We start from the raw sequence: 25360 nt of genomic DNA on the forward strand, positions 1-25360 counted from the left end.
CAATTCCCAAAGGAGGAAGGAACAAACTCTGTTCTTCAGGCCCCAGGAGATGGCACCAGGGAGGGCCTGGTGAGCTTCCTCAATTTTGTGGGGCTTGCAGCAGGTCTCCGAGGCTGGTTTCTCCATATTGGAGATTTCAGCATAAGAGGATAGTCCTACTGGTGCCAAAGGTCTCTTCCCCTCTCCCTGTCTGCATTGCTGCTGCAGAGGTACTGTATACCCCTTTTTGTGCCAGCCTGATTGTTCTCAGGATTGGTCAGTGCTCTCATTAATTTATCTCATTTATTTTGTTTTATATGTACATTCATTTCTTTTAAAAAAAGAGTGTCTATCTCTTGCGTTAAGTGCTCCTTGACAACCCTTCAATACATGTCAATGGAACAGACTATTGCTATAACTCTCTCCCAACCAGCATATGCACTGCAGACAACAGTAACCTTGCTGCAAAAATATATTTATAAACCTAACTATATCTTGCCTAAGCCTTCTCATTCCCTTATAGCTAGGCAACACAAATGAGCCATTGCACTCCTTACTCCAGCACACAAGAGGGGTCAGAACTTTGCTCTATGGAAACTGAAATTAATTTATTGTGTAGACAGAAAATCAGGAACAGGACCATTCTAATGTTTAATTTTTGCTACTGAGTACAAATCCATATGGATTATAAACAAAAGTGGATAGAGTAGAAATATTGTAAATTTCTGTGAAGAGTGCCAAGAGAAGCAACAGCTGTGTGCTGTTAAATGGCATAAAATGCATTTTATTCATGGATTCATCTTGATAAGATTTCTTAAATTTGTTCACATGTAATTTAATTGTGTACTTTTTATCCTCCTCACTAATAAATCTGCTCATTTAGATTGCTGATCAGTCATGTTAGAAAAATCTGTTTTTAATCAGTATTACAGTTTTATTATGAATTATTAAGGAGAAACCTCTTAGCTTGATTGCTGCAAAGAATATCTAACTCAGAACCAGCACATTGTGTAGGCTGGAGCTCATCTGGAAAAGGAAATGTTTTTCTTAAACATGAGAAAGAAGAATGTGATAGTAGGTCTGTGTAGCTGTGGGAATGAAAATGTCTCTTTTAAAACATTTTAAAAGGTCAGCTACACCTCCACACTATGAACTAATTATATAACCTTGTGTTGGCATGGATATTTTGTGACAGCAGCCTTGCGGATAAATTATTATTTTCAGTTATAAGAGAATTAATTTATTCTCACCATCCCACCCTCAACCTCACTCGCTACTAAAAATAACTGAAAACCAATTTATGATTAAAAAATATTGTAGTTTTGGGTATGTAGGCTGTATGTTTTCTTAACAAATATGTTGTGTACAATATCTAAGAAGATTTTTTCATTATAACACAGGGTTTCATGAATAGCATTTGTTAAACAGAAAGAGATGTGAGGATTGTTTTTCTCTGCTGTTTATTCTCATGAAATCTGGTGGGGCTGATGTTAATAGTCTAGCTCAGTGATGCTCAGGCTCTGGCAAGCTGCAAGTAGCTTTTTAATGGATCTCCTGCAGCTCTTTGCAGCACATAATATTAAAACAGTGTGTGATTTAATTATTAACCAATCTGAGTTATTAACCAATCAGGATGCTTTTAATATATTGTTAACCAATTGTAGTTGATAAAATAATAATACTTGGTCAGTCATTTTGCTGTAAGAATAATATATAATAAATATTTCCCCTATCATACTGTTTAAATATGAATATATAGTACTATAATAAATGAAACAATGAATTCACACTACTGTAGCTCTTTTGAGTAATGTTGATTGCTAATGTGGCTCCTGAACCACTGAGTATCACTGGTCTAGCTTTAAAGTACAGTGTGTTTGTGGGGGGGTTAACCATAAAGAAAAGGGGTATTTGTTCAACCTGATAAATGTACTTGTACCTCATGATCACTGGGCAGAATTATGCATACATTAATTTTAAATAACTATGGACAACATAGAGTGAAAATGAAATCATATATAGTACAAAAAATCACCATGTTCTGCTTTAGTTGCTATTATTATTCCATAAAATCTCACATTCCTCTTAGAAGCCTTACAGTATATGCAGAGTCCGCCTTGCCCTACTCCCTTTCATGAGAGAAAACCAGAGCATTCATTGTCATCTAATTATATTCTTCAGATTCCATTCCTGGCAGAGGGTATCCGAATTCATGGAGATAAAGTAACTGAAGCACTCAGGCCATTTCATGAGCGAATGGAGGCCTGTTTTAAGCAGCTTAAAGAAAAAGTGGAAAAGCAATATGGCATCAGAACAATTGTAAGTTTTCTCCAAACCTAACATTTGAAAAAGTATCTCTCTTTAGAACTGCTGTAAAAGATATAGTACTTTATATTTCTCTAATTGTAATTTACATTTCAATGATGAAATTAATATATAGAAAAAAGCATTTTAATAGAGAGCTGATTAAGAATTTTAAGGGAGTACATGGTTTTTCATTTTGTTTTGGTGTTGTGATCGTGGTGGACTTAAACTAATTTTTAGGCCGAGGTTCGTTTCTCTTAACGTCCCTAAAATTTTCTAGGTGGGTAGCCACACAAAAGTGTAGTGACTTGCTTTGTGTTGCACATCGGATGAGTATCTCACCTGAGATTAAAAGATAGTATCTTTCTGGTTTCCAGTTTTTTTGCCCATCCAGAAGGTTGTTTTCTGAAGCATAGTTGTATGTCAGTGGCTTCAAGAGGTATCTTTCTGTTTGTAACTACACTAGATGAACAGGTCTATTGCTTTATTTACTTCTGGACTGGTAATTGTAGCTTAGAGCATGGAGCCCAGCTACTGCCTAGGAGAAGTAGCCAAATGCCCTAAGGATTTTTGAACGTTTCTTATTAACTTGACTCCTCAGCATAAGAGACTTGTCCTAAAATACTTGGGTCTGTCCATTGGAAATCAAGATAGTCCCTCAGAGTGTTCAGTTTTTAAGGATCTTTTATATAGGTTACAATCTCTAGGAGGTTCTGTTCTCTTTGAAGCATTCGTCCTTTGAAGTCAGAGGTTCATGTCAATGAGTATCACAGAGTATCTCTTGCAAACTTAGAACTCCAGTTCTAATGCTATTTTAATTGCTTTTTCAATAAGTCAGATTCTCTACAATGATAAGGCAGATTCTCTACAATGACTTGCTGCTCTTAAGTACAAACTGCATCCTTGACCTTACCTGTAAATCTCCTGATTCTATAACTCCAATCTATATTTCAGGAGACCAGGATAGATTGTTCTCAGTGGATGGTCCTCAGTACTGTAATTTACACTCTCCCAACATGAACAAATAATTTTTGGCCACCACTTCTGCCTCAGCTTCAAGATGTAACCAGGAATTTTGAAAGTCCCTTTACACTTTGAACCTTGTAAAAGGCGGGTTAGTTAGTAGAGAGGTTTTGTTTTTGTTTAAGACTGAGTGTTGCTGCTTAGTGGTGGGGAGGTTCTTAATTGAGAATATATTTTAAAAGCTGTAATGCACTTGGAGACTATGCAAAGCGGGCACATATTTATAAATGTTATAAATTTTAAATATTCAGTAACATACAAGTGTTAGAGAAAACCTTAGGACTGATTGTGCTGGGATTTGTGTTCTGAAAGTATGTCGAAGGCTTCTGTTCTAACTCTTATGCTTTGCATGTCAGTAACATTGGCACTCAGAATTAAAACGTCCATCAATGTTATAAGTATTCTTTAACCTTGCCATGGATCTTGGTTAGATTTGTAATGAGAAAGAAAGACTTAAATGAAACTTACATCCACTTTACACTCCTTTCCCCTTGTTACTGTTAAAGAAAAACAAAACAAATATATGAATGTGCTCAGTATTTATCAGAAAGATAAGTGAATCTATGCCATACAGCTTCAGTGAATAAACTCAGATTTTGTCTATTTTTTTATATTGATATGCATTGTTCATCTTGGTCCCAAATGGCTAACTAGAGTTCAAGATGTAGTAACCTCACAAATACCTCATGAAAAATGAAATTAAGGGAGAATCTACTTACCATTTTGATAAGATGTGACCTTGTAGCAAAATATGATTTGTCTCCAAGAAAGCATATATCAGAAATTGCTTAAAACAGTAAATATTCCCAAAAATTTTTAAGAATAATTTTATGCAAGAGAGATTCAACAACACATAGTAACTGACACTTTCAGAAAATCTCCCATACAAAGTAATTAATAAGAGCATTAAAAATAAAGAAAATCACCAGTTAAAGAAACATTAACTACTACATTATTCTGCAGGCAGCCCATCTTGCCAGTGTGCGCTTCTGGTTCCCCTGTTGCCTGGCTGCAATCCATACTCCAACTCTGTCTTCCTGCCTAGCTTCATGGAATACTGTAGGGAACATGCATGGTAATCCAGCTGACTTCCCCTTAAAGGAAAGCTGATGAGCAAAACATAGCAGCAGACAGATCCCAGCAGGGCAAGGAGACAGAACAAAATGTGGAATGCCTGGCTGCAGCAAAATGGTGAATTTCATGGCAGAAACATTAACTTCTGTGGCATCCTGAAAAAATGCCAGTTGGGATAATTGGGGGCAATTCATGCCCTTCAGAGTTACTGTATCAGGCAGTCTGCAGTAGTCTGCAGTCTACTGTATCAGGCAGAAGTCACTGCAGTAGTTTACATTTTGTTCATGTTTTGAAAGTTATCTCTGCAACCATAAGGGCTAGGGACATAATTATTTAAAAATAAAAATTCTGAAGCACGAATTTTTTGGAGCACGATTCTGCAAATGTGAATGTAAATTCCACAATTACAGAATAAAGAGGGCCCCCTCTGTGCCATTCTTGAACTTTCTATGGATCTGTAAGGTAAGATTAATCAGACAAGAGCTCCCAACAGGTCTGAGATTTTGAGTAGCCCTTACCAGAGGCAGCCCAAGACCAGGAAAGATGTGGTTCATTACTTCCACCGCACTACACACCCATGGAAGAGCTAGCCATATTCTAGTCCTTTAGTGAATAGCAATTGAAACACAAATACAAAAATTTTGCGAAGAAGTCTATTAAGCTTAATTCTAGGATTGATTCCACTACTAGGAAGAGCAGCCTGACATTGTATCCCTTGTATGAAAAAAGACAAAACCCTGTAATTCATGGAATATGTAACCTAAATATATTATAGCCAAGATTCAGTAGAACAAATTCTGATCACAGTTACTACGGATTTACAGCCCTGTATGTCCAGTGATGGTGCTACTCCAGATTGACACTTGTGTAATTGGGATCAGGATCTGGCCCTGAATTTCTCTGTTACTGCTAGGGATCACACAGGTGTTTAGATTGTGTATTTTGAACACACTAGGTCAGAATCTTTGCTGTGCCAGGTTTCCATTGGGCAAATCAGGATGGGACAACGGAGATCTGGTTTTAGCTCTCTGTTCTTTGAACAATGTAGTTTAGAGCCTCCAGGGCCAGGTGGAAACAGTCCCCAAGAGAACAGATGTCAGCTGAAGATAGCAAGAACACAGCACATGCTAGCTACACCAGCTCTCTGCCCCAACTAAACTTCCTATTCTGGGGGTCTGTCAGATGGGTGGCATTAGAGCCAGTGCACCAGGGGAATCCCCAGCAGGAGAAGGGGAGCAGAATAGGCCAATAAATTTGACTGTGACAGCCCTGACTTCAGAAACTCATTTTCTGATCTTCCTATATTGTTGATATAGAAAGATAATGATGACATATTTAGAGAAGAGAGAAATCCTATCTGAAATTTACCGGCCTTGATAGTATCCTTGTAAATATTGTTCCATATATGGTCCTTAAATCCCTGTTTGTTATGTTTGATGCACTGTGCCTCTAAATAGTAATTTATTCCCAAGGAGAAATGAGATATTGACATTAACTATACTTATGTGTCACTCACTTCAGTCATATACATTAACACTATCAAAGAGATGACTGGAAAGTCAGACCCAGTTGGTGTTATCTTGCCAGTGTCACTCTGATCCGCTACTAAGAATTGATGGCATTTTATCACTTCTGTCTTTCTTGTACAATGCCAACTTACCAGTAGTTGACAGTGTGGAAAATCTACCTGTGATTAAACAGCATGAGATTCTTATTTTTGTCTGAAAGTTTTCAATTATTTTATGCATATATCAGTTATTAATGACTAACAAAGCTTGTGTAAATATTCAGAACTGTAAAAGAGCATCTGCATAGAAAACAACTTTTAAATATTTTCTTCTCAAACTAGATGTCACTCTGTGAAAGCGGCTCTGTTAACAGCAATACCATATTAGAGGTTTTTTTAAACTTTGGCTCATTTTAAATACCCTGAAAGCCATTTATATACAGATATATGCACGGATATATGAGAGAAAGCCTAATAGTTGTGTATATATATGTTTTTGTTTTCTTAGTGCAAGTGCTATTTGGTAATAAGTTTCCTTAGTAAAGATCAGATTTATTAAGTACATGTTTAAGTCTCTTTGAAGTCAATTGGATTTCACCATGTGTACAATTATTGCTATTGCTCAGCGTGGGAGTACACCAAATCGGTAGGGTGCCAGTAGCATGCCATGTGCAGCACAACTTGGAGGACATTTTAGGTGCTTCAGCAGCTAGGCCTTGTAGGTGCTGCTAGTCCTGGTGAGTCCCAGTAACCACTTGACACATGGCTAAAGGAAAGGGTATTTCAGTAGACTGGCAGGAGAGGGAAAGGTTGCAAATACCCTAGGTAGGGAGGTTTAATAGTCACAGTTCCAAGTGTGTGATAATGGTAAATGTTCGAGTCCCTAGGGGGCAGACCAATTGAGAATCAGGGCTCTTCAGGCCTAGCAGTGCCTGGGTTGCCCTCTGCAGTCCAGTCTCTGCTCAAAGCAAATAGGACCTTGCAGGTTTCCAAGCCAGGCTCAGCTAGTGTCTATCATTGGGGCTCCTCTGCAATGGCTCCCTGCCCAGCTGCTGCTGCTCCCCCATAGATCCAACACAAACCTGCACCCAACTGTAATTGCTGGCAGTGACAGCCTGTTCCACAAATGGCTCTCCATACTGTTCCCGTTTTCAGCTTCCTTGCGCTACTGCTCCCAAACACAGCCCAGCCATTTCCTGGTTCAGGGCCTTTCCCCTTACCTGGCCAGAAGAAAAGGAAGTGCGGGGGGGGGAGGGGAGGGGAGGAGCTCTTGGGAGTTGTAGTCCCCTGCTTTGCAAAGCCATACATGTGCTTACAATTAAGCACATTCTTAAGTACTTTCCTGAATCAGGGCCTAAGTGTTGGCTTTTTTTCTTTATATATCTAATTTAGTAATAGTATCTCTATTTGTGATTATAGATGGTTTGTAACTGAAATAGCATAAAAGTCTAGGTCAAAAAGAATCATTTAACCATTCAGCATTACATGATCATGACTCACAAATTTCAGGTTGTCTTCTAAAAGAAGTAAGATCATATTTTTCGTTGTTGTAGCCCTCAAGTTTGGATGATAGACGAGGCAGTCGGCCACGGTCTATGGTCAGATCATTCACAATGCCTTCATCTTCAAGACCCTTATCTGTTGCATCGGTATCTTCTGTCTCATCGGACAGCACGCCTTCAAGACCTGGCTCTGATGGGTAAGTAAGGTATAGCAATTATGGGCTTGTAACTGTGGAAAAAGTTTCAGCATGCAAATCCTTAGTGGGTTGTGAGAAGCTGTCAGCACCTAAAAATCTCTTTAATTACAAATGTATATTATAGTGCATGTGTTATCTTAATTCTTTGTTTTATAAAGTTACCAATTTGAACAAATAAAACTCAAATAAATGTCTCTTGAGCAAATTATTTCTGTACTGAAAGCACTTTCAGGTCTCTATGTGGGGAGACATGGGTCTTATTAAAAATTTGGCATTTTAGCTGATTCTTTCCCTCCCTCCTCAGCAGTGAGACTTAGGTCTTTCTAAAACTGACTCTCATTGAAAAGAAAAGCATAATTTTTTAACAAATACCATCGTTTCATAAAAGAACCTTGTTTTTCTCAATGCTGATTTCAAGGTACATTAATTGATTTTTACATCATTTTACCAAGATAAATACAATGCAGGTTTTAGGATCCTGTTAAAAGCCTAAGGTAAATGTATCCCTTTGAGAGGATTAAGAATGTATTTATTCCAAAGTGGTTTTTTTATTAAGCATTTAGAGAGGTCCTTCCATATAATCATATTCAGTAATCCTTGGGGTGGTGAGCAGGTGCAGATTGGGTTAGGCAGGATTTAGCTGATTTTTCAATCATTCTTTCTCACTTTTGCTGCCAAAAAATGAAGCTTTGTGGCAGGATTGCACTTCATCTGCAGAAAATTACTTAAGAAAATTGTATATCCATCCAAGGCTGGTGGGGAAACTGTCTGTGCGCTGCCATCATAAAAGAGTGTCATTCTCTTTGTTTCTCACTCCTCATTTTACTTTTTCCATTTCTGCATATCTGTCTCTTATCTCTCCCACCTCAAACCTTTCTATTTTTGCCTTTTCTCCTTCAACTTTTTCCATTTTGCACCTCTACTCTAGCTCTGCCATTCTATGTACCATTTGTGTGTGTGCGAAGCACATATTGTGTGTGTGTGTGTGAAGCGCATATTGAGGACAATTTGACTGGGATTATTTCACTGGAATCATATTTCCTTTGTGCTCCATATCCAGTCCATTTCTTTTATAGTCCCGCTTTATAGATAGGTTGTGCAGTGCAGAAGAAAGCTCTATAATGCAAGTTATCTTCCTTGTGCAAGCTTTTTACATATGGAACTGTTACGAAGAATCACAGTCAGTCAGTTTTCTTTTATAACCATTTAGGTTAGTCCCTCCCCTTTTCCGGATGCCAGCTGTATGTATGAACTCAATTGAACCTGAACAGAAAAGTGAAACTAACAGGGTCACTTTGCAGTTCAGCTAACACAGCAGCAAGGGAGTTGTGATAAATATCACACCAACATACTGACTACACATCATCACCAGAAAAAACTTAGTTTTGAAGATCACCGTGAGATAGCGTCTGATCAAAGGCTCATTGAAATTAATGGGAGGTTTTCAATTTATTTAAATGGGCTTTGCTCAGGCTCATAGTGTCTTGGAAGTTTGACCATACCTACAACTTAGTATGCACAAAGCCCTTTGTCTCACCTTTGCCAAGTTATCCATCTGTCAGGTTCTGGGTTGAGTGAGAGTGAGTGAGAGTTAGAGTTTGTGTCACCACTTGTCCTGTAAGCCTGAGTGCCTTAAAATGCTCTGCACTGTAGCTGGACACTCCTAGTCAGCATACAAGAACACACTGAGTGTCTGTCTGCGATGCAACCCTGGTTCAGCACTCTGCCCACAACAGCTTGCCTACAACACAACAGCCATACCCTGGTCTCAATCAGCCTTAGTTAGTAGATGCAGGGTGACCCCAGACCCTAATTTCCCCCAAACCATCTGTCCTAAAGTGTCTAGCCCTCTCCTGGAACACTGAGAATTAATAAAGCCCGTTGCTTCTTTAAAGAGACAAAAGCACAACATCTTGGTGCCTTAACGGAAGTTAACACTCATTTCAACGCAAACACAACACTGGGTTGGTTTAGATTAAAAGTAAAACAAGTTTATTAACAAAAGAGAGAGGTTTTAAGTGAGTTCAAGTACAAGGGATAAATACAAAATGGTTACAAGCAAGTATAAGCAAAATACACTGTCTAGTGGCTAAGACTTAACTAAACAAGCTACAGCCTTGGTTTAAGGTAGATTTCTTACCAATCTTTCTTCCTTCCAGCCATGATGGACATTCTCTCAGTTAAGACCTTCCACAGAAGTCACAAGTGCTTGTTTCCCTTGTTTTCCTCGGTGAAAGATCTTTGCCTAAGCAGATTTCTAATGTATGTTAAGTTCTCAGAGACTTCAACCTCCTTGACTGAATGATCCATCTTTCTCAACCTAAGAGCTCCGGCAACTTGTGTCCATGCAGTGATGGATGGCATGTTGGCTTCTTCTCTCTCCTTATTTCTCCCCAAATTCATTGTTTTGTTCTTAGACTCAGGATGATCTCATGCTGTTCCTCCCTGCCTGTAGACTTCCCATCCCCCAGCTGATTCGGATATAAATAGGGCCTCCATGGTTTTTGGTCAGACCTTGCTTAACTTCATTGGAGAAGGGTAGATAGCTGCCTTCCTTCCTGTCTAGGACAAAGCCTGTTTCTCCCTTTGTTGGTCACAGACTTCAAAGCATAATATTAGTGAGCCTTCATAATTCCTCATACAGTGTTAACACATGCATTTCACAGTGATATTAGTCATCAGTGTGTCTTTACCTTTCATATAAGACTTTATTTGACACCCTTTTTATACAGTAATATTGTATGTAATCAGTTGATTCAATTACTTATCATTTGAGGTTCATACCCACACAAGAGCCTATCTCCCACACTTGAAGGTTGATGGCTTTGTTTACCTATTATGTAAATGTACTTTCATTGTCTCTGCCTGACAACAAGCAAATACACATTCCTTTGTCTAGGGCAGATTGGGCTTGTGGATTGCTTGCCAAACACATTTTAGGAACATAATTGCAGCACATACCTGTAATTCTTTGTACACACCCGGTACATACATCATGAAAGAATATTAATGATCAGTGAGTTATTAGTTCTCCAGTGATGTCTTACATGACACATTTTAGATACAGATTATGGCAACTGTGTGCTAGGTGTTGTGAGTACATCAGGCCTGAAAAGAGTTGTTGACACAGAAGAGTGAACCACAAATGGGTCTCTGTATCACGTCATGATAGTGCCTGGTCATTTATTTCAAGTATCTGTATGGGTGGTGGGTGAAACTCTCAGAGTTTAACTGCAAACCTCTTGTGGATTTCTCTCTGCATTTTGGTGCCATTTCCTTACCACATTCAGCTGTTAAATGCTTATGTGGGTAAACTGCAAGGTCTAGAAAGATGCTTATCTGTGTAATTACATAGTTAATACAGGTTCTGACCTGTAATAAAAGGGAAATAGAGTTATTTTGGGAAGTTGCTCATTACACTCCCAAAAGGCTATTCAGTATAGGTACCCTGCCAACTTCAAGTAAACACAAAGTGAGCTGTTACCCACCTCCATGGGGAGTACAACTGAAAATGGTTTTATTGGGGCTGCAATCTCAGGAGAAATCACTTCATGCTAAGTAGTAAAACTAGCATAACTTCTCCAAACAGAGACTGAGGAATATTCCATCACCACCCACATCAATGTAATTTAATCAAAGTGACAAAGGTGGCACTGATGTTAAAGCTTTTCATTACAATCCATTAAAAGATTCCTATTGACTTCAATGGGAGTGGGATCTCTACCTGTGTGAGAGCTGCAATTAAGCCCATAACTCCACCAGTGAATTGAGCCCCACAAGTTTGACTTTCAGGAGACCATGCTACTGTAAACCATTCTACACATGGCTTGGAGATCAAAATGTTTGAAGATTCTTTGACATGGGAAAAAACAGGTCTTTTCAGAAGTCACTATTTTAGAAAAATGCTTTTTAATGGAACAGTATTTTGGACATGAAATACAGCACTGATCAGACACAAAATCAATATATAATTATAAAAACATGCCTGAAAAGACACTCTTCTCTCAAACAATGAAATTGCCAGTCATCTAAGAAGGTGAAAGTGGGTTGCAGTGGATGGTTTCCTGTAAGGTCTACACCAAACTTTGTTATTTTGGGTTTCTAAATTGTTTATAGGTATCAATATTGATACATGTAAATGTTGGGACTTATAGCAGTGCCTGGGATTCTTTCGTCCTAAATGCAGGACTCTGCACTTGTCCTTGTTGAATCTCATCAGATTCTTTTATGGTCCAATTCTCCAATTTGTCTAGGTCACTCTGTATCCTATTCCTACGCTCCAGTGTATCTAGCACTCCCCCCAATTTAGTGTCGTCTGCAAAGTTGTTCAGGGTGCAATGCACTGCATCCTCCAGGACATTGTATGTATGTCTAACTCTAAAGTAATTGAATCTGACTGAGGTTGGAGCAAAGTTTTTCCATTTGAGTGGTTTCAGGGAATTAGATGTGTTTTTGTCAATGGTTAAGGAATTATATATTAATATATGAAGTAGTCAGGTTTGATAGCATCCTGAAAGAAAATAAGAAATAGACATTCAGGCCTGGTCTACACTGCTGCCAGCAGTCAACGTATCTCCCATCGACTTACTTATGTTGTTGTACCTCAACATCTCCACTGTGCTGCATCGATGGGAGACGCCCTCTGGTCACTACAGCCTTAATCCTTTTTGGGTGGAGAGATGGATTAATGGTGTTGAGCGGATAGCACTTCTGGGATCGATTGAGCGGGTCTCCACAGCCCACTGTCTCCACAGCCTACTCAATGGATTCCTCTGCAGCCCCAGCAGTGTAGATATATCCTCAGACTTGTACTTTAAGACATTAGCTATAAAATGCTTTTTTATTAAGTATTTAACATGTTTCCCATTGATAAGTGAGATTCCCAAAGAATGCTTTAATGTACAAACACTAACCAATGCTTGTTTTGCAGAAGTATTTTTCTTTAAGAAGCATCTACACTATAAACTGTTCTGTATCTAAATCATAAATAGAGTCATAGAGAAATAGGTTACATTAGATTAATATTGGTGGAGAAAGTGTTTGACTAAACAAGTTAGATAGTGGAGACCTAAAGAAATTAATAGAGCTGGCCAGAAAATTGAAATCCCTTCCTGTGGAAAATGTCCTGGTTTGTTTGTTTGTTTGTTGGTTTTTTTGTTTTTTTGTTTTTGTTTTTGTTTTTTTTGGGGGGGGGGGGAGGGGGCGGCAATTGTCCTGAATTGGGGTGTAAAGTCAAAAGCATGACATTTTTCCCAGGAAGGGATTTCCAGAAATATTCCATTTTGGGAGAACCAAAACAGAATTTTTTGGCTTGCTGGCTGCCTTCCTGAAGGCTCTTGTCAGTTTTACTTTCTATTTGCAGTTGAGCAATCACCATTCAATGTTCCCAATAGAAAACCAACATTTTTCCACATAATTTTTATCTCAGAAAATTTTGATTTTGCAAAAAAGGGCATGTGCTGTCAAAAATTATTCTGACAAACTATAGTCCTGAAATCTAGAGACGGAAATAAACATCAATCGTTCCTGCAGGGGAAGAGTGTCATGGTTTTTCTCTGTGAGTGCTTTTTGTGATCACCAGCTGATTCAGAGTAACTTGCTTTCACTTTTTGGTCTGTTGATTTTTTCTATGCCCCCTACCCTTTATATGTTTCTTCACTTGTTAGAATACATGGAGAAAGAAGTATAAAAAATATGAAAGTAATAAAATATGCTGCCTTGACAATCTTCCTTATAATTTATTTTTTCCCTAGCTCTTTCTGGTTTTATGTTTCTTAGATCATGAGCAACTCAGACCAGAGCCTGATATACCAGTACAGCTCCCAGCACAAATGGTGCCCTGATTCTAGAAATGGCCTCTGGTTTCTATTGCAATATTACTAATAATGTGCCCAGAAGAGAAACAATTAAATCATTGTCTAAATGGTTGTAATCACTCCTGGGTTAGAACACAAAGGCTAGAAGACCTATGTTCTATTCATGCTCTGACATTACCCTGCTTTGTAACCTAGGGCGAGTCATTTCATCCTTCTGTGCATTAGTTCCTGGTTATAAGGTTAATTAGTAAGGGCCCACTTCTACAAGGTGCTGATTTGAATGTCTTTTGTCAGATGTCTGATGAATAAACTTAAGTTCTAAGATGGGCTGACTAGAAAGTGACAAATCTATTCTGTAGGAAGATCTGAAATTTAAAAAATAAAAAATGTCCTCGTGGTAAAAAAAAAAAAATATATATGAAATTTCAAAATTTCCGACAGAACAGGAATACCAAAATTTCATTTAGAAAAAGCAACATTTCATGTCAATCTTTTCAAAATGTTCCCAGTGCTCCACCAGCTGCCCAGAGATCTAGCAACCCACCAGATGGGGAGCTGGGCAGCTCAGTCCTGAAAGCCCTGGCTCAGGGGCAGTCAAACTGGTAGTCTGGCTGGGAGCCGGTTCTGCCAAGGAGCTTGGAGCCTGGAAGCCCAGGCTCCCCTGCAGACTGCCAGGCGGGCTGCTGAGGAATGAGGGAAGCTGGTAGGAATCTTTTGTTTCCTTTCTTGTAAGAAGTCAGATATATGAGTTCTGATGGGTTAACATATAACAGAAGTTTCATTATAGCGTTAGTTTAGATTTAAAACATCAATTTGAAAATTCACACCATTGCTGATAGAAGTTACATCTTAACAGTGAAGGCAGTAGCTCTGATTTCAGGATTGCCAAAATGTACTTGAAAGATGAATGTAAAAACAAAACAGCAAAACCCTAAAATTAATTTAAAAGACTCAGTAATTTTGGAATTAGGCTCTTAGGAAGATAAGGGGAGTCTATTGTCAGTGATGCAAATGAATATTACTAGCATAAATTCCTTGTGTGTTATGTGCAATATAGACTTTTTGGTATAAAATACATTAGATATTTAATAATGGGCAGTAACTGATTTATAAATACATATTATCATATGTTAGTATTCTGAGTTTCCATTCTTTGGAAATACTATAATGTAGTAAATATGAATAATCCTGACTGTGATACTTGCTGCATATTTCTTTGTGACCATGTTGAAATATATACATATACTATATATTTTATGCAACTATAAGCCCTGATCCTACACTGGAAACCTCTAGTACACAATCCTGAGCCTTTGAATCTCAGTTGACATCTGTGGGATTTCACAAGGTCAGTGGGAGGTTCACACTAGTAAATCCTAATGCAGGATCAGAGCCTACTGATGCAGGCATTATAGCACAGTATATACTTTTCTTCCTTCTGAAGAAAGCTTCTTTTTTATACACAAATTGACTTTGTGTATTGCAATGTATCACATAGATGGTCTTTCTGCCATGTGATAATTTTAGATTAGTTTTTATAAGTTCTTTAGTGTAAAGTTTAATCTAGATTGTGTTCTCTTCATCAGATAAAACGCATATAAAAATAGTTTTTAGTCTGAATATTTTCTTTTTGTAAACTAGTTTTGTAGAAAAATTTACCTTTTACACTGCACACTATAGACAAAAAACTAGCCCTAAAGGAGTCATAGTTTGTTTCAATCTTTAATTTCCTGGAAATTTAACACATGGACTCAAAACAGAAAAAAGTTATTAAAATATTCTTTAAAGTTTTGCTTGGCATATTAAATAATCATATTAAAAAACATGGACTGTTTATTATTTTCTTTTAAAAGTTCACTTAAAAAGTTCATTAAATCCCTAAAGGCTTGTGCTGTGCAGTTGGAGCAAAAAATAGTCAACCGTGAAGGGTAAAAATTGTATGTTTGCAGAGAGAGGTTATGATAGTAGGGTACCAGCCTTGCATATATTCACATACTCAATGTACATGTCTGTTTTGCGAATGCCTGAGGTTTGTACCATTCCAGTTATGAACATTCATCTACTATTCAGAAATCAACCTTGCCCTTGGTTATTGGCAATAAAAAACCTAACCTAAAGACTTTCACTAACTTGTCATCCTTAGATCTTTTTTTATAGCATCAGAAGCTTGGAATGTCTCTCTTATCCTCGTAGTAGAGTGTATGCACATACATCACGATCTATAGATATACATCATACATATAACATATACATACATATCTAATTACATATGTACGTATTATGCATTGTGGTTATACCTGGGGCTGGTAGCACCGTCTATTATTAAGGGTGCCTGACGCTTCCCATTATAAATCCTGTTTTCAGTTGCTTTTAACTTTGCCAACCTTTAACCCATTTAGGTTGAATTTTCCATGCCAGATGTCTGCCTCAGGCTGAATTTTCTTTGGAAGATTTCAGCTGAAACAGTTCAGCCATTTCTGAGAACGAGGCTAAGGAAGAATACATTTTGCCTATGTTAGAAAAATTCTGAAGACCTTTGAAAATCTCTAAACTATGCTTTGGAGCAGAGACTTGTAATTTGGCAAGGGGGTGACTCTTTGGCTGTGCCTATGAAAATCCACCCATCCCAAATTGGGCAAGTTATAAGCCTTTGAAAAATTTTACGCCTCTGTAGTAGATGGCCGCAGCTAAATTACCCAAAGATTCCATCTGTACTGGGCATGCTGTAGCCTAGGGCAAAGCAGGAATTTCCCTGCAATTGCAGCAGCTCTGGGTTGCTGTGGGTTGTGCTGGGTCCACGTTTGGGCACCTGAACTGAGAGCAGGCATTTCAGGTTTAAGGTGAGCTGTCAGGGAACCAGTGAGTTCTGAATCTGTTGCACTGGAGTCCTGTGGAAAAAATAGTATGTGATTCTGTAATTCGAGATTCTATAATGATGCATACACACAAGGGCACTGAATTAAGGTTGCGGCGGCAACATCAGTTCTGGTATTTCCTAATTTTTCAGTGCTTGACTATGCAACCGTAATTCTTTTAATGTACTTTTTTGTGTACATGTATACTCAGTATAAATATTATGTATATATTCATGTATATGAACCTGTAAAGTGTATGTACAGGTACTGCCTGTGTGTGCACGTGTGACATACACATATTTATGAAGTAGAACTTCATTAATTTGCACTATGATCATTTGTGAATTACTAAGTTTTGCAGTGAATGAGGCAGGCTGTAGATGTAGAGTGAATGAGTGTGTGATCTATAAATGTGATGATATGTAAACACAGAGAGTGTGCTCATCAGTATGTGTAACCATCTAACAATAAATTTACCTCAGAACTGAAAGGTACATAGTACTGGTCCATTAACAGTTCTGCATTAAATTTTAGCATGAGACAATTACACTTTTTTATTACCATCTTTCCCTTGTCATTGTATAATGAGCCTTAGTTGGTTAACGGATTATCTCTGGACTAAAATTATACTGTTGTTGGGAACTTGGAAAATTAAAATTTGTCATTTTGACAGTAATATTTCATTGGTCTAAATAAATCTCTTTTTCCTTCAGGTTTGTACTTGAACCCCTTCTGCCAAAAAAGATGCATTCTAGGTCTCAAGATAAATTGGACAAGGATGACCTAGATAAAGATAAGAAGGAAAAGAAGAAGGAAAAAAGGAACAGCAAGCACCAAGAGATATTTGATAAAGAGTTTAAATCTACCGATATTTCTCTGCAACAGTCTGAAGCAGTGATCCTTTCAGAAACGGTAATGTTAACAGACAGAGCTTTATTTAATTGTGGGCAATGACTCTGACATTTTTACACTACAGAAAGGTCTTTTTTAGAGTTCATTTTGTTTTTAGACTTAAAATAACTGAGAAAAAATTCCATACTATTTAAAACATTCATTAGTGTACCAAAAGTAGATATTTTACTAAAGAAAAGGAACAGAATAATGTACAGGTACTGCCTGTGTATATACATGTGACATACACATATTCATGAAGTAGAACTTCATTAATTTGCACTATGATCATTTGTGAATTACTAAGTTTTGCAGTGAATGAGGCAGGCTGTAGATGTAGAGTGAATGAGGGTGTGATCTATAAATGTGATAGTATTTGGTATAGACTTCCTGTAAGATTTTTATATATGGCCTTTTGAAAAATACAATAGTTGATATAACTAAAGAAAATCCATTCATTGCATGGATTCTTTTAGTTGCTGCTCACGTGAGATTCCAATGGTTCTTCCATGTGGTTTCAGCTAACTTCTACAAGATAGTAGTTGGTGGAGATATTGTGCAGTCATTTTATATATGTCAATTAGGTATTCTTGAAAAGCCTTTTTCAGCAGAAACATACATAAATTTGCATCAGTTCCACTGGTGGCTGTATGTAAAGATATACATTATAATGTATATCTTCTTTAAATCCCACCCTTCTTGGCACATATTCCAATTTACCAGGCCCACAGCACCGGTTTATGTAAATACTGAAGTTTTATTTTTTAAATTCGAAGTTAATTCATGTGTAGCTAGAGCAGTAATTGCATGTACTTTTAACCATAGCCTTGGAAGCTCAGGAGAGGCATCTTTTGTTGTTATTGGCTTAAAACTTTGTCCTCAAGAAATACACGTAATGGTCTCTTCACTGTGTTTGTGTCATGACTACTAGAGCAAACTTCCCAGTTAGCAGCATCCCTGTTTGATGGCTGGAGTTTTGATATGTGCACCCTGAACAGACCTCAGCAAAAACTCAAATCAGAGTTGTGCTCTCCATGGGATTGACACAAAGACTTTTGAAGTTTGAGTTTTTCCATTGACTTCAGTTAGTTTTGGGTCAAGCCTTACCTTTGTTAAAAGGGAGATTCCATCTGCCAGAACTAGCAGGGGGAGTTTTGCTAGCCTCTTCTCAATTGGAAGACACATTTTGCATAAATTTCCGATGTGCCTCATCTGTTTGGCACAGTGCAAACTGTGTGGCTTTTAGGCCCTTCTAGCAGTCATATTTTGACTGAATCTAAGCACTACATTTTACATATCTCAGTAGATCACTGTTGTACGGACATATCTTAGCTGTTGGGATCAGCAATCCATCTTGACTGTTGCTATTAATATCAATTTGGAATCCTTAGAGTGCATGTTTTCATTTTTAAACTAGTTTTTACTAAAGGTCTTTATCATAGAGTCATGGAGATGCTCAGTGGTGAACATGGTATAATTGTTTAGATAAATAATATTTGTCAGTATATAATAGCAATTTACTCATTTTACTTGCTGTTTTCTGACAATATCATGGGTTAAGGGACGGCTGCAAATTTTGGAATATCTTTTTTTCATTTTTTATGCATGATTTAAGAGTTCAGTTCACAATGGCAGACACTCTATCAAACATTGATGGCCTGGTCTCAGCTCTTAGGATAATATGTGTGTCAACACATAACTGACATATTTTGTAGATAGAATTCACCAGCATTCACAATCTGCTGGTCCGTACGTTGAGTGAACTCCGGGGACACACACCGTTATAGCTCAGAGGGTGTATGTAGTCACATCTACATGTGAGGAACTGTGTTGGCAGCTGGAGAGGCAGAGTCTACCCTCCTAGTGTGTAAATGGTTGCTCTGCATTAGCTACAGCAATGGCTCAGGCACCACGCATCTTGCCAAGAAGAGAAAAGGAAAAGTTGAAAGGGGAAAGGTAAGTCTGAATGAGGTTTGGAAACAGATGCTTCAATGATGGGGACCTTAGAAATGCCTGAAAGAGATAGATAAGCTTGATGTGCACACACAGGTGAATGATAGTCAGACACAAAGATGGAATAAACAGCAGTTCGCAAATTTATTAAGTTAACAATGAGGGAAATGGATGTTTTATGTCTTTCTTTTATGTCCTCTCATCCCCAGAGCGCTGTTGAATATTGGAGAGGGCTGATCCAGGTTGATTTTACTTTTACTGGTTTGGGTATTGCAGTCCTCATTCTCATAGCTTCTGGCCCTTTTCACAGATCAGGATACACTGTCATTGGAAATTTTTAAATCAAGATTGGATGTTTTTCTATAAGATATGCTTTATCAAACAGAAATTAATTCAGGGGACTCATCTGGCATGCCTGTGTTATACAAGAGGTCAGACTAAACCATCACAATGATCTCTTCTGGCCTCTAATCTATGAATCTCTTCCCCAAGTCAAGAACTCTCGTTCCAGCAGATAACCTCGCCTGGAAACTGGAGGTGTTATGCTTCCAAATGAAACTTGAAAAAGTTTTTGGTAGAGACAGAAATCCTGACCTTGTTTCTTGTCTGATTCCAGTTATGTTGGATTTTCTCTTGACTCTGAAATCACAGTTCTCTCTTGCAACTACTAACTTTCACTTATCTGCTTTTTCTATCTGCCAGGTCCCTGAGAAAAGGCTCACGATGTTTGCATTTTAAAAGATCTTAGAAACTGATGCCGTCCACCTGAGACCCTACTGGTCCTTGGAACTTGAATTTAGTGTTAACCAAACTTCTGGAAGGGTGCTTTGATCCCATAAAAAAACCCTGTATTAACTCTCATAGAAGGTTTCATTCTTAGGCCTGGTCCACACTTCCAGTGGCATCGACAGGAGATGCACAAGTTTCACTATGTAGCTTGCGTATCTCCCATTGACTTACTAATGTCCCCTTACCATGGTATGTCCACTGTGCTGTGTTGAGAGGAAATGCCCTCCGGTTGACGCAGCATTACTCTTCTCCAGGGGGAGGAGGGGATTTACTGCATCGGCTGGAGAACACTCAAGGATCGATTGTGTGGGTCTCCACTGCTGCTCAATCAATCCTGTTGCATCAATCCATGGAGCCCAATGCAATGCCCACAGTGTAGACATACCCTTAGTAACCATCATCTCATTCCAGGACGGTTTCAGAGATACAGTGCTTTAAGGCCAACCTGACTTATCATTTTCCACAAAGATAAGGTGGTACTTAGATTCACTCCAAATTTCTCAATCTCAGAGTGATTGTGTATGCCTTCTAAGGTCTTGTCTACACTTAAAATGCTACAGCAGCACAGCTGCACCACTGGGGGTTAGGTGAGTTTAACTGTGCCACTGAGGGATGTGGATTTTTCATACTTCTGAGTGACGTAGTTAAGCTGACTTAATTCTCTGATGTAGACCAGGCCTAATGCCCACTACTATTCAAAAATATTTTGAGGCCAGGCACGCAACTCCTGCTGTGTCTGTGGAGGCAGCAAATTCAGAAAACAAAGAGTTAATCCTGGAAAGTAACTCCCATTTTTCCCCCTTCTATATAGTGTCTTGCTTACATTTTTCCTTTTTAGCTTCAGGCCTTTACTCCATGTTCCACCATCTCCTGAGAATAAAAACAATGGACAGGGCAGAAACATTAGTGCTCAAAATTAAAGGTAACAACTGGAGTAAACTGAAGAAAGGAGCTGGCTGTTTTCTGGCTGATTAGGAATATTTCATTGAAGAGATTGTGACAGAAAACTGAAAGAGGATTATAGAGCAGGCAGTGCAGCTCTTTTGGGACCTTTCAATTATCCAAACATAAACAAAAGCACACAACATCAAGTAAAGAGTTTATGGACCTAATATAAAACTCCTTCCTAACACAATAGGTAAAAGAGAAACTTAGAATGCTAGCAATTATTGAGAGAAAAAAGATTAGAAAGGGAAAGAGATGAGAAGAATAAAAAAGTTATGTCAATATAGGAAGAGGGAAAGAAAATGTCATATATGGTGTAGTCTTTCATAAGAACACGGGCATTTAAACATTTATTTAGGGTACATGATTTGAGCTAAGTGGTCTAGGTTTTGGCTTATCTTTGCAGAGAAATATACAAAAGTCACTCAAAGTAACACAGCCTGAGCAAAACAGTAGTACTCTTCACTTAGCTGCACAGTGGTACAGATACATGTTGATCTTGCCATTTAGGACTCTTGACAACTAAATTATTCATATTAAGATCCTTCTAAACAGAATTTTCTATCTTCAGATAGCAGATCTCCATTTAGCTAATTGAATATACCTGTCCATCTTCTAAAAGGGTGGTCTTAACTTCAACTTATTTGCTTTCCTTACACTGATGGAAGGGAAATCAGTTTTCATTTAAAATGACAATAACCTGCTCTGTCTTAAAAGAAAAGGTCAGTTATTTTGCAAGAACTTATGGTTTCTCCTTTGTCAAATCATATTTTCCAGTTATATTTGGCAGTTCAGGAAAGCCTGCTGTAGAATGAGCTGAGCCACTATATACACTGGGTGATATTTGCAAATAGCCAAATATAGCCATCACTAAAATTTATCTGCCTTAGTCATTCTTTCTGAATCCTAATCTGTCCTCCACACTGAACCAATTGGACTGCATCTCTCTACTCAGAAATATTTGAGGCAGTCCAGACTTGTCCAGGAGGCTCCAGTGCTTGACTCTCACCCCTCCTGTCCTTGTACCAGTTTCTCTGTCTCCAGAGGTACAAGAAGGGCTGCAGTCACACCTTTAAAAAAACTGATTTTGGGATATCAGCAAGGAAAAAGCTTCTCCCCACTCTCTCCTAGGGGCAAAATTATTCTCTCCATCACTTGTCAGGATGAGCAGGACAACTAGAGAAAACTAAAGACCAAGAGGGGCTCTCTAGATGTGTTAGATACTTAAATGGCTCTCATTATTGTAGTATCTGAGTACCTCCCCATTATTATTCTTTGTCTGTATGAGTAGACCCTTTCACGAGCCACAGAAAGGAAGCTCTGCCACCATTGCTCCGAGCCCTCTGGACCCTCGCAGTGTCAGAGGAAAGAGCCCAGAGTCTGGGATCTCTTCTTCCCCTCCACATCATCCAGAGATACCTCTACAAGGTTGGGAGGGAGAAGTTTCAAGGCCTCATCCCTGGTTCTGAAGTTGTAATTTGGCAAGGAAGCTCTCTCTTAGGAATTATTCTTGTCAAGAGGAAGAACTGGGCTGTTTCAAGGATGTTGTCCTCCCCTTCCTTTCCAACTATAGTTTGGAAGAGTTATATGGGTGAATAGCATAAACATGATCAAGATTCCCATTTCCTTCCATGAATTTCATCAACCCTCAAAGAAGGGAAGCTTGGCTTTGGATCATGATAAACTTGAACCAGAGAAGCAGGAAAGGTTTTCCTCCTCAGACATGTCTGAAACCATGGAAAAGAAGGTTGTGGCCACCATCAAGTTCCAGTCAGAGAAAGAGGATAAGTAGGCCATAATGAAAAGTAGGCCACTGTTATAGTGAAATAAGAGTGTCAACAAAATGGTGCCACTGTTTTAACTAAATCCATTTAAGGTCACACCTTTAATTACTTCTGTGTGACTTTCTCACCTAGACATGAGCTAAGAGCTCAAAAGAATAACATTACTCATATATGAGATTGCTATTCTTAGATAGACAGACAAAAAAGACCAAGATAAAGCTTGAGACAACAGTTCAGATAATGGAGATATGGTGAGATTATTGGCAAGTCTTTAAACCGTGGTTTGAGGACTTCAGTAACTCAGTCAGAGATTAGGGGTTTATTACAGGAGTGAGGTTCTGTGGCCTGGAATGTGCAGGAGGTCAGACTAAATGATAACGATGGTCCTTTCTGACCTTAAAGTCTATGAGTCTAAGAACAAGATAGTTGTGTGCTGCTGGTGCTTGGCCTCACAGGTAATTAACACCTGTAGGGAGGCCTCATTTCTTGAAAGATAGATCACGAGGTTGAAAAAGACAGGATGTCTCAGCAAGGTAATAGGGAGAGCACGCAGGGAACCATTTACTATGAATGAGAATAACAATGGACAAGATAAATTAGGAATGTAGAGATGAGGTAAGGAATATGTCAAATGTGAACAATCCATAGACAGAGCATGCTGCATAGGGATTGTTTCCTGCAAAGTAACCAAGCCGATCCAAAAATGTGTGATGTAATGTATAGCAAATGCAATGAGATGTGTAAATGTATGTAAAGTGAGAGGGTTTCTGTGTAACTTTCATGCTGTGATTTACCCTGTATCCACACCCTTACGTTTCAGTGTAATCAACTCAGCTTAGTTCCAGAGGGTTAGCTGTGTTAGTCCGTATACAGCAAAAACAATGAATCCTGTAGCACCTTAAAGACTAACAAATTTTTGCGGGCATAAGTTTTCGTGGGCTACAACCCACTTCGTCAGATGCATGAAATGGAAATCACAGATAGGAAGAGAGTGTGTGTGTGTGTGTGTGTGTGTGTGTGTGTGTGTGTGTGTGTGTGTGTGTGTGTGTGTGTGTGTGTGTGTGTGTGTGTGTGTGTGTGTACACACACGCACATACACATCCAATGGTAAGAAACAACAATGGGGAGGGCAAGTGCTAACAAAGTCAATTCAGTTAGAGTAGATGAGGCCCATTCACAACAGTTGATTAGAAGGTGAGAATGTGTGAACAGTGCAATTACTACTTGTAATGAGATAACCATTCCAGGTCCCTATTCAGACCCAGTTTGATTGTGTCAAGTTTGCATATGAGTTCCAGCTCTGCAGTTTCTCGCTGAAGTCTGTTTTTGAAGTTTTTTGTAGAAGTATGGCAACTTTCAAGTCAGCTACAGAGTGTCTTGGGAGATTGAAGTGCTCTCCTACTAGTTTATGGATGTTACCATTTTTTATGTCTGATTTGTGTCCATTTATTCTTTTGCGTAGTGACAGTCCGATTTGGCCAATGTACATGGCAGAGGGTCATTGCTGGCACATGATGACATATATTACATTAGTAGATGTGCAGGTGAATGAGCTCCTGATAGTGTGGCTGATGTGGTTAGGACCTGTGATGATGTCACTAGAGGCGATGCGCGGGCAGAGTTGGCAACAGGGTTTGTTGCAGGGATAGATTCCTGAGTTAGTGTTCTTGTTGTACTCTAACCGAATTGACTTTGTTAGCACTTGCCCTCCCCATTGTTGTTTCTTACCCTTGGATGTGTGTGTGTATATATATATATATATATATATATATATACACACACACACACACACACACACACACACCTCCTAGCTGTGATTTCCATTTCATGCATCTGACAAAGTGGGTTGCAGCCCACAGAAGTTTGTTAGTATTTAAGGTGCTACAGGACTCTCGTTGTTTCAACTCAGCTTAGTTGCTGTATGCCAAACAAAGGAAACCTGAGTGATGCAATCTGGAGTCTGAGTGTTTTGGATCCCAGAGAACTGAATGAAGTATTCTTCCAGAACTGTACAAGGTGTTCTGGATAAGCTGAATGGAAAAGATCTCGGAGGATCCCTATGTCCTGGAAGACATCGGTTTTAAGGAGAGATTTGTAGAATATGGAATTGAAGGTGGTATGCCACTGTATCAGTCTGGGGGCACTGTGCATATCTGAACACCCTGGATGCATTCAACTTTGAGTGGTTTTGAGGGTTTTTGCGAAAAAGGACTAATTTAACATCTAAGATAGTGGATGGATAGAAAAACATTTTCAAAGACAAATTTATTTTCAAGAAACTGAGCTTAACTATGTTTTGTGATGACAACTAGGCTGTCTCAGGACATTTGCTGCTCGTATCGAGGACTACCAGCTACTTTTTTTTTTACTGTAATTTTATTTTATAAGTCTACATCAAATAAAACAATACATGTGTAACTGCTGGAGTGAGGAAAAAGCAACATGTGTAACAACCTATTCCGCATCCCAGACTTTTGATTTAAGTGTTCTTTAGTTTATAACAGATTTTATTATGATTGAAGTTGCTGAATATCAGACTATAGTCACAAAAGAGGAGGAATAATTCCACAACACTGAACAAAAAATTAAAAATCGCCAGACTACATGCTGTAGTTCACAAAAACCTGTGCAGGAAAAGGGAAGTCTATGATATTGCTCAATACAATACTCATTAAATTTAAAACATGTATCTTATCATTGCAATAATATATTCTAGATCTAAGAAAATGTCTTGCATATCA

General features: G+C 38.4%; 1 protein-coding gene across 3 annotated transcripts in view; it reads left to right on the forward strand.

The window, feature by feature from the left end:
- DOCK1 (dedicator of cytokinesis 1) overlaps positions 1-25360 on the forward strand; it is a 525973-nt gene that overhangs the window by 479829 nt on the left and 20784 nt on the right. For all 3 annotated transcript variants that reach the window (XM_067533435.1, XM_067533436.1, XM_067533437.1), the window contains exons 47-49: positions 2161-2298; positions 7441-7586; positions 16971-17169. In XM_067533435.1, the coding sequence (XP_067389536.1) occupies positions 2161-2298; positions 7441-7586; positions 16971-17169 (483 nt within the window). The remainder of the gene's footprint in view (positions 1-2160; positions 2299-7440; positions 7587-16970; positions 17170-25360) is intronic.

This window comes from Emydura macquarii, unplaced genomic scaffold (genome assembly GCF_026122565.2).
Source record: "Emydura macquarii macquarii isolate MOO-44397 ecotype Brisbane River unplaced genomic scaffold, CSIRO-AGI_Emac_v2 contig_3343, whole genome shotgun sequence".
NCBI lineage: Eukaryota > Metazoa > Chordata > Testudines > Chelidae > Emydura > Emydura macquarii.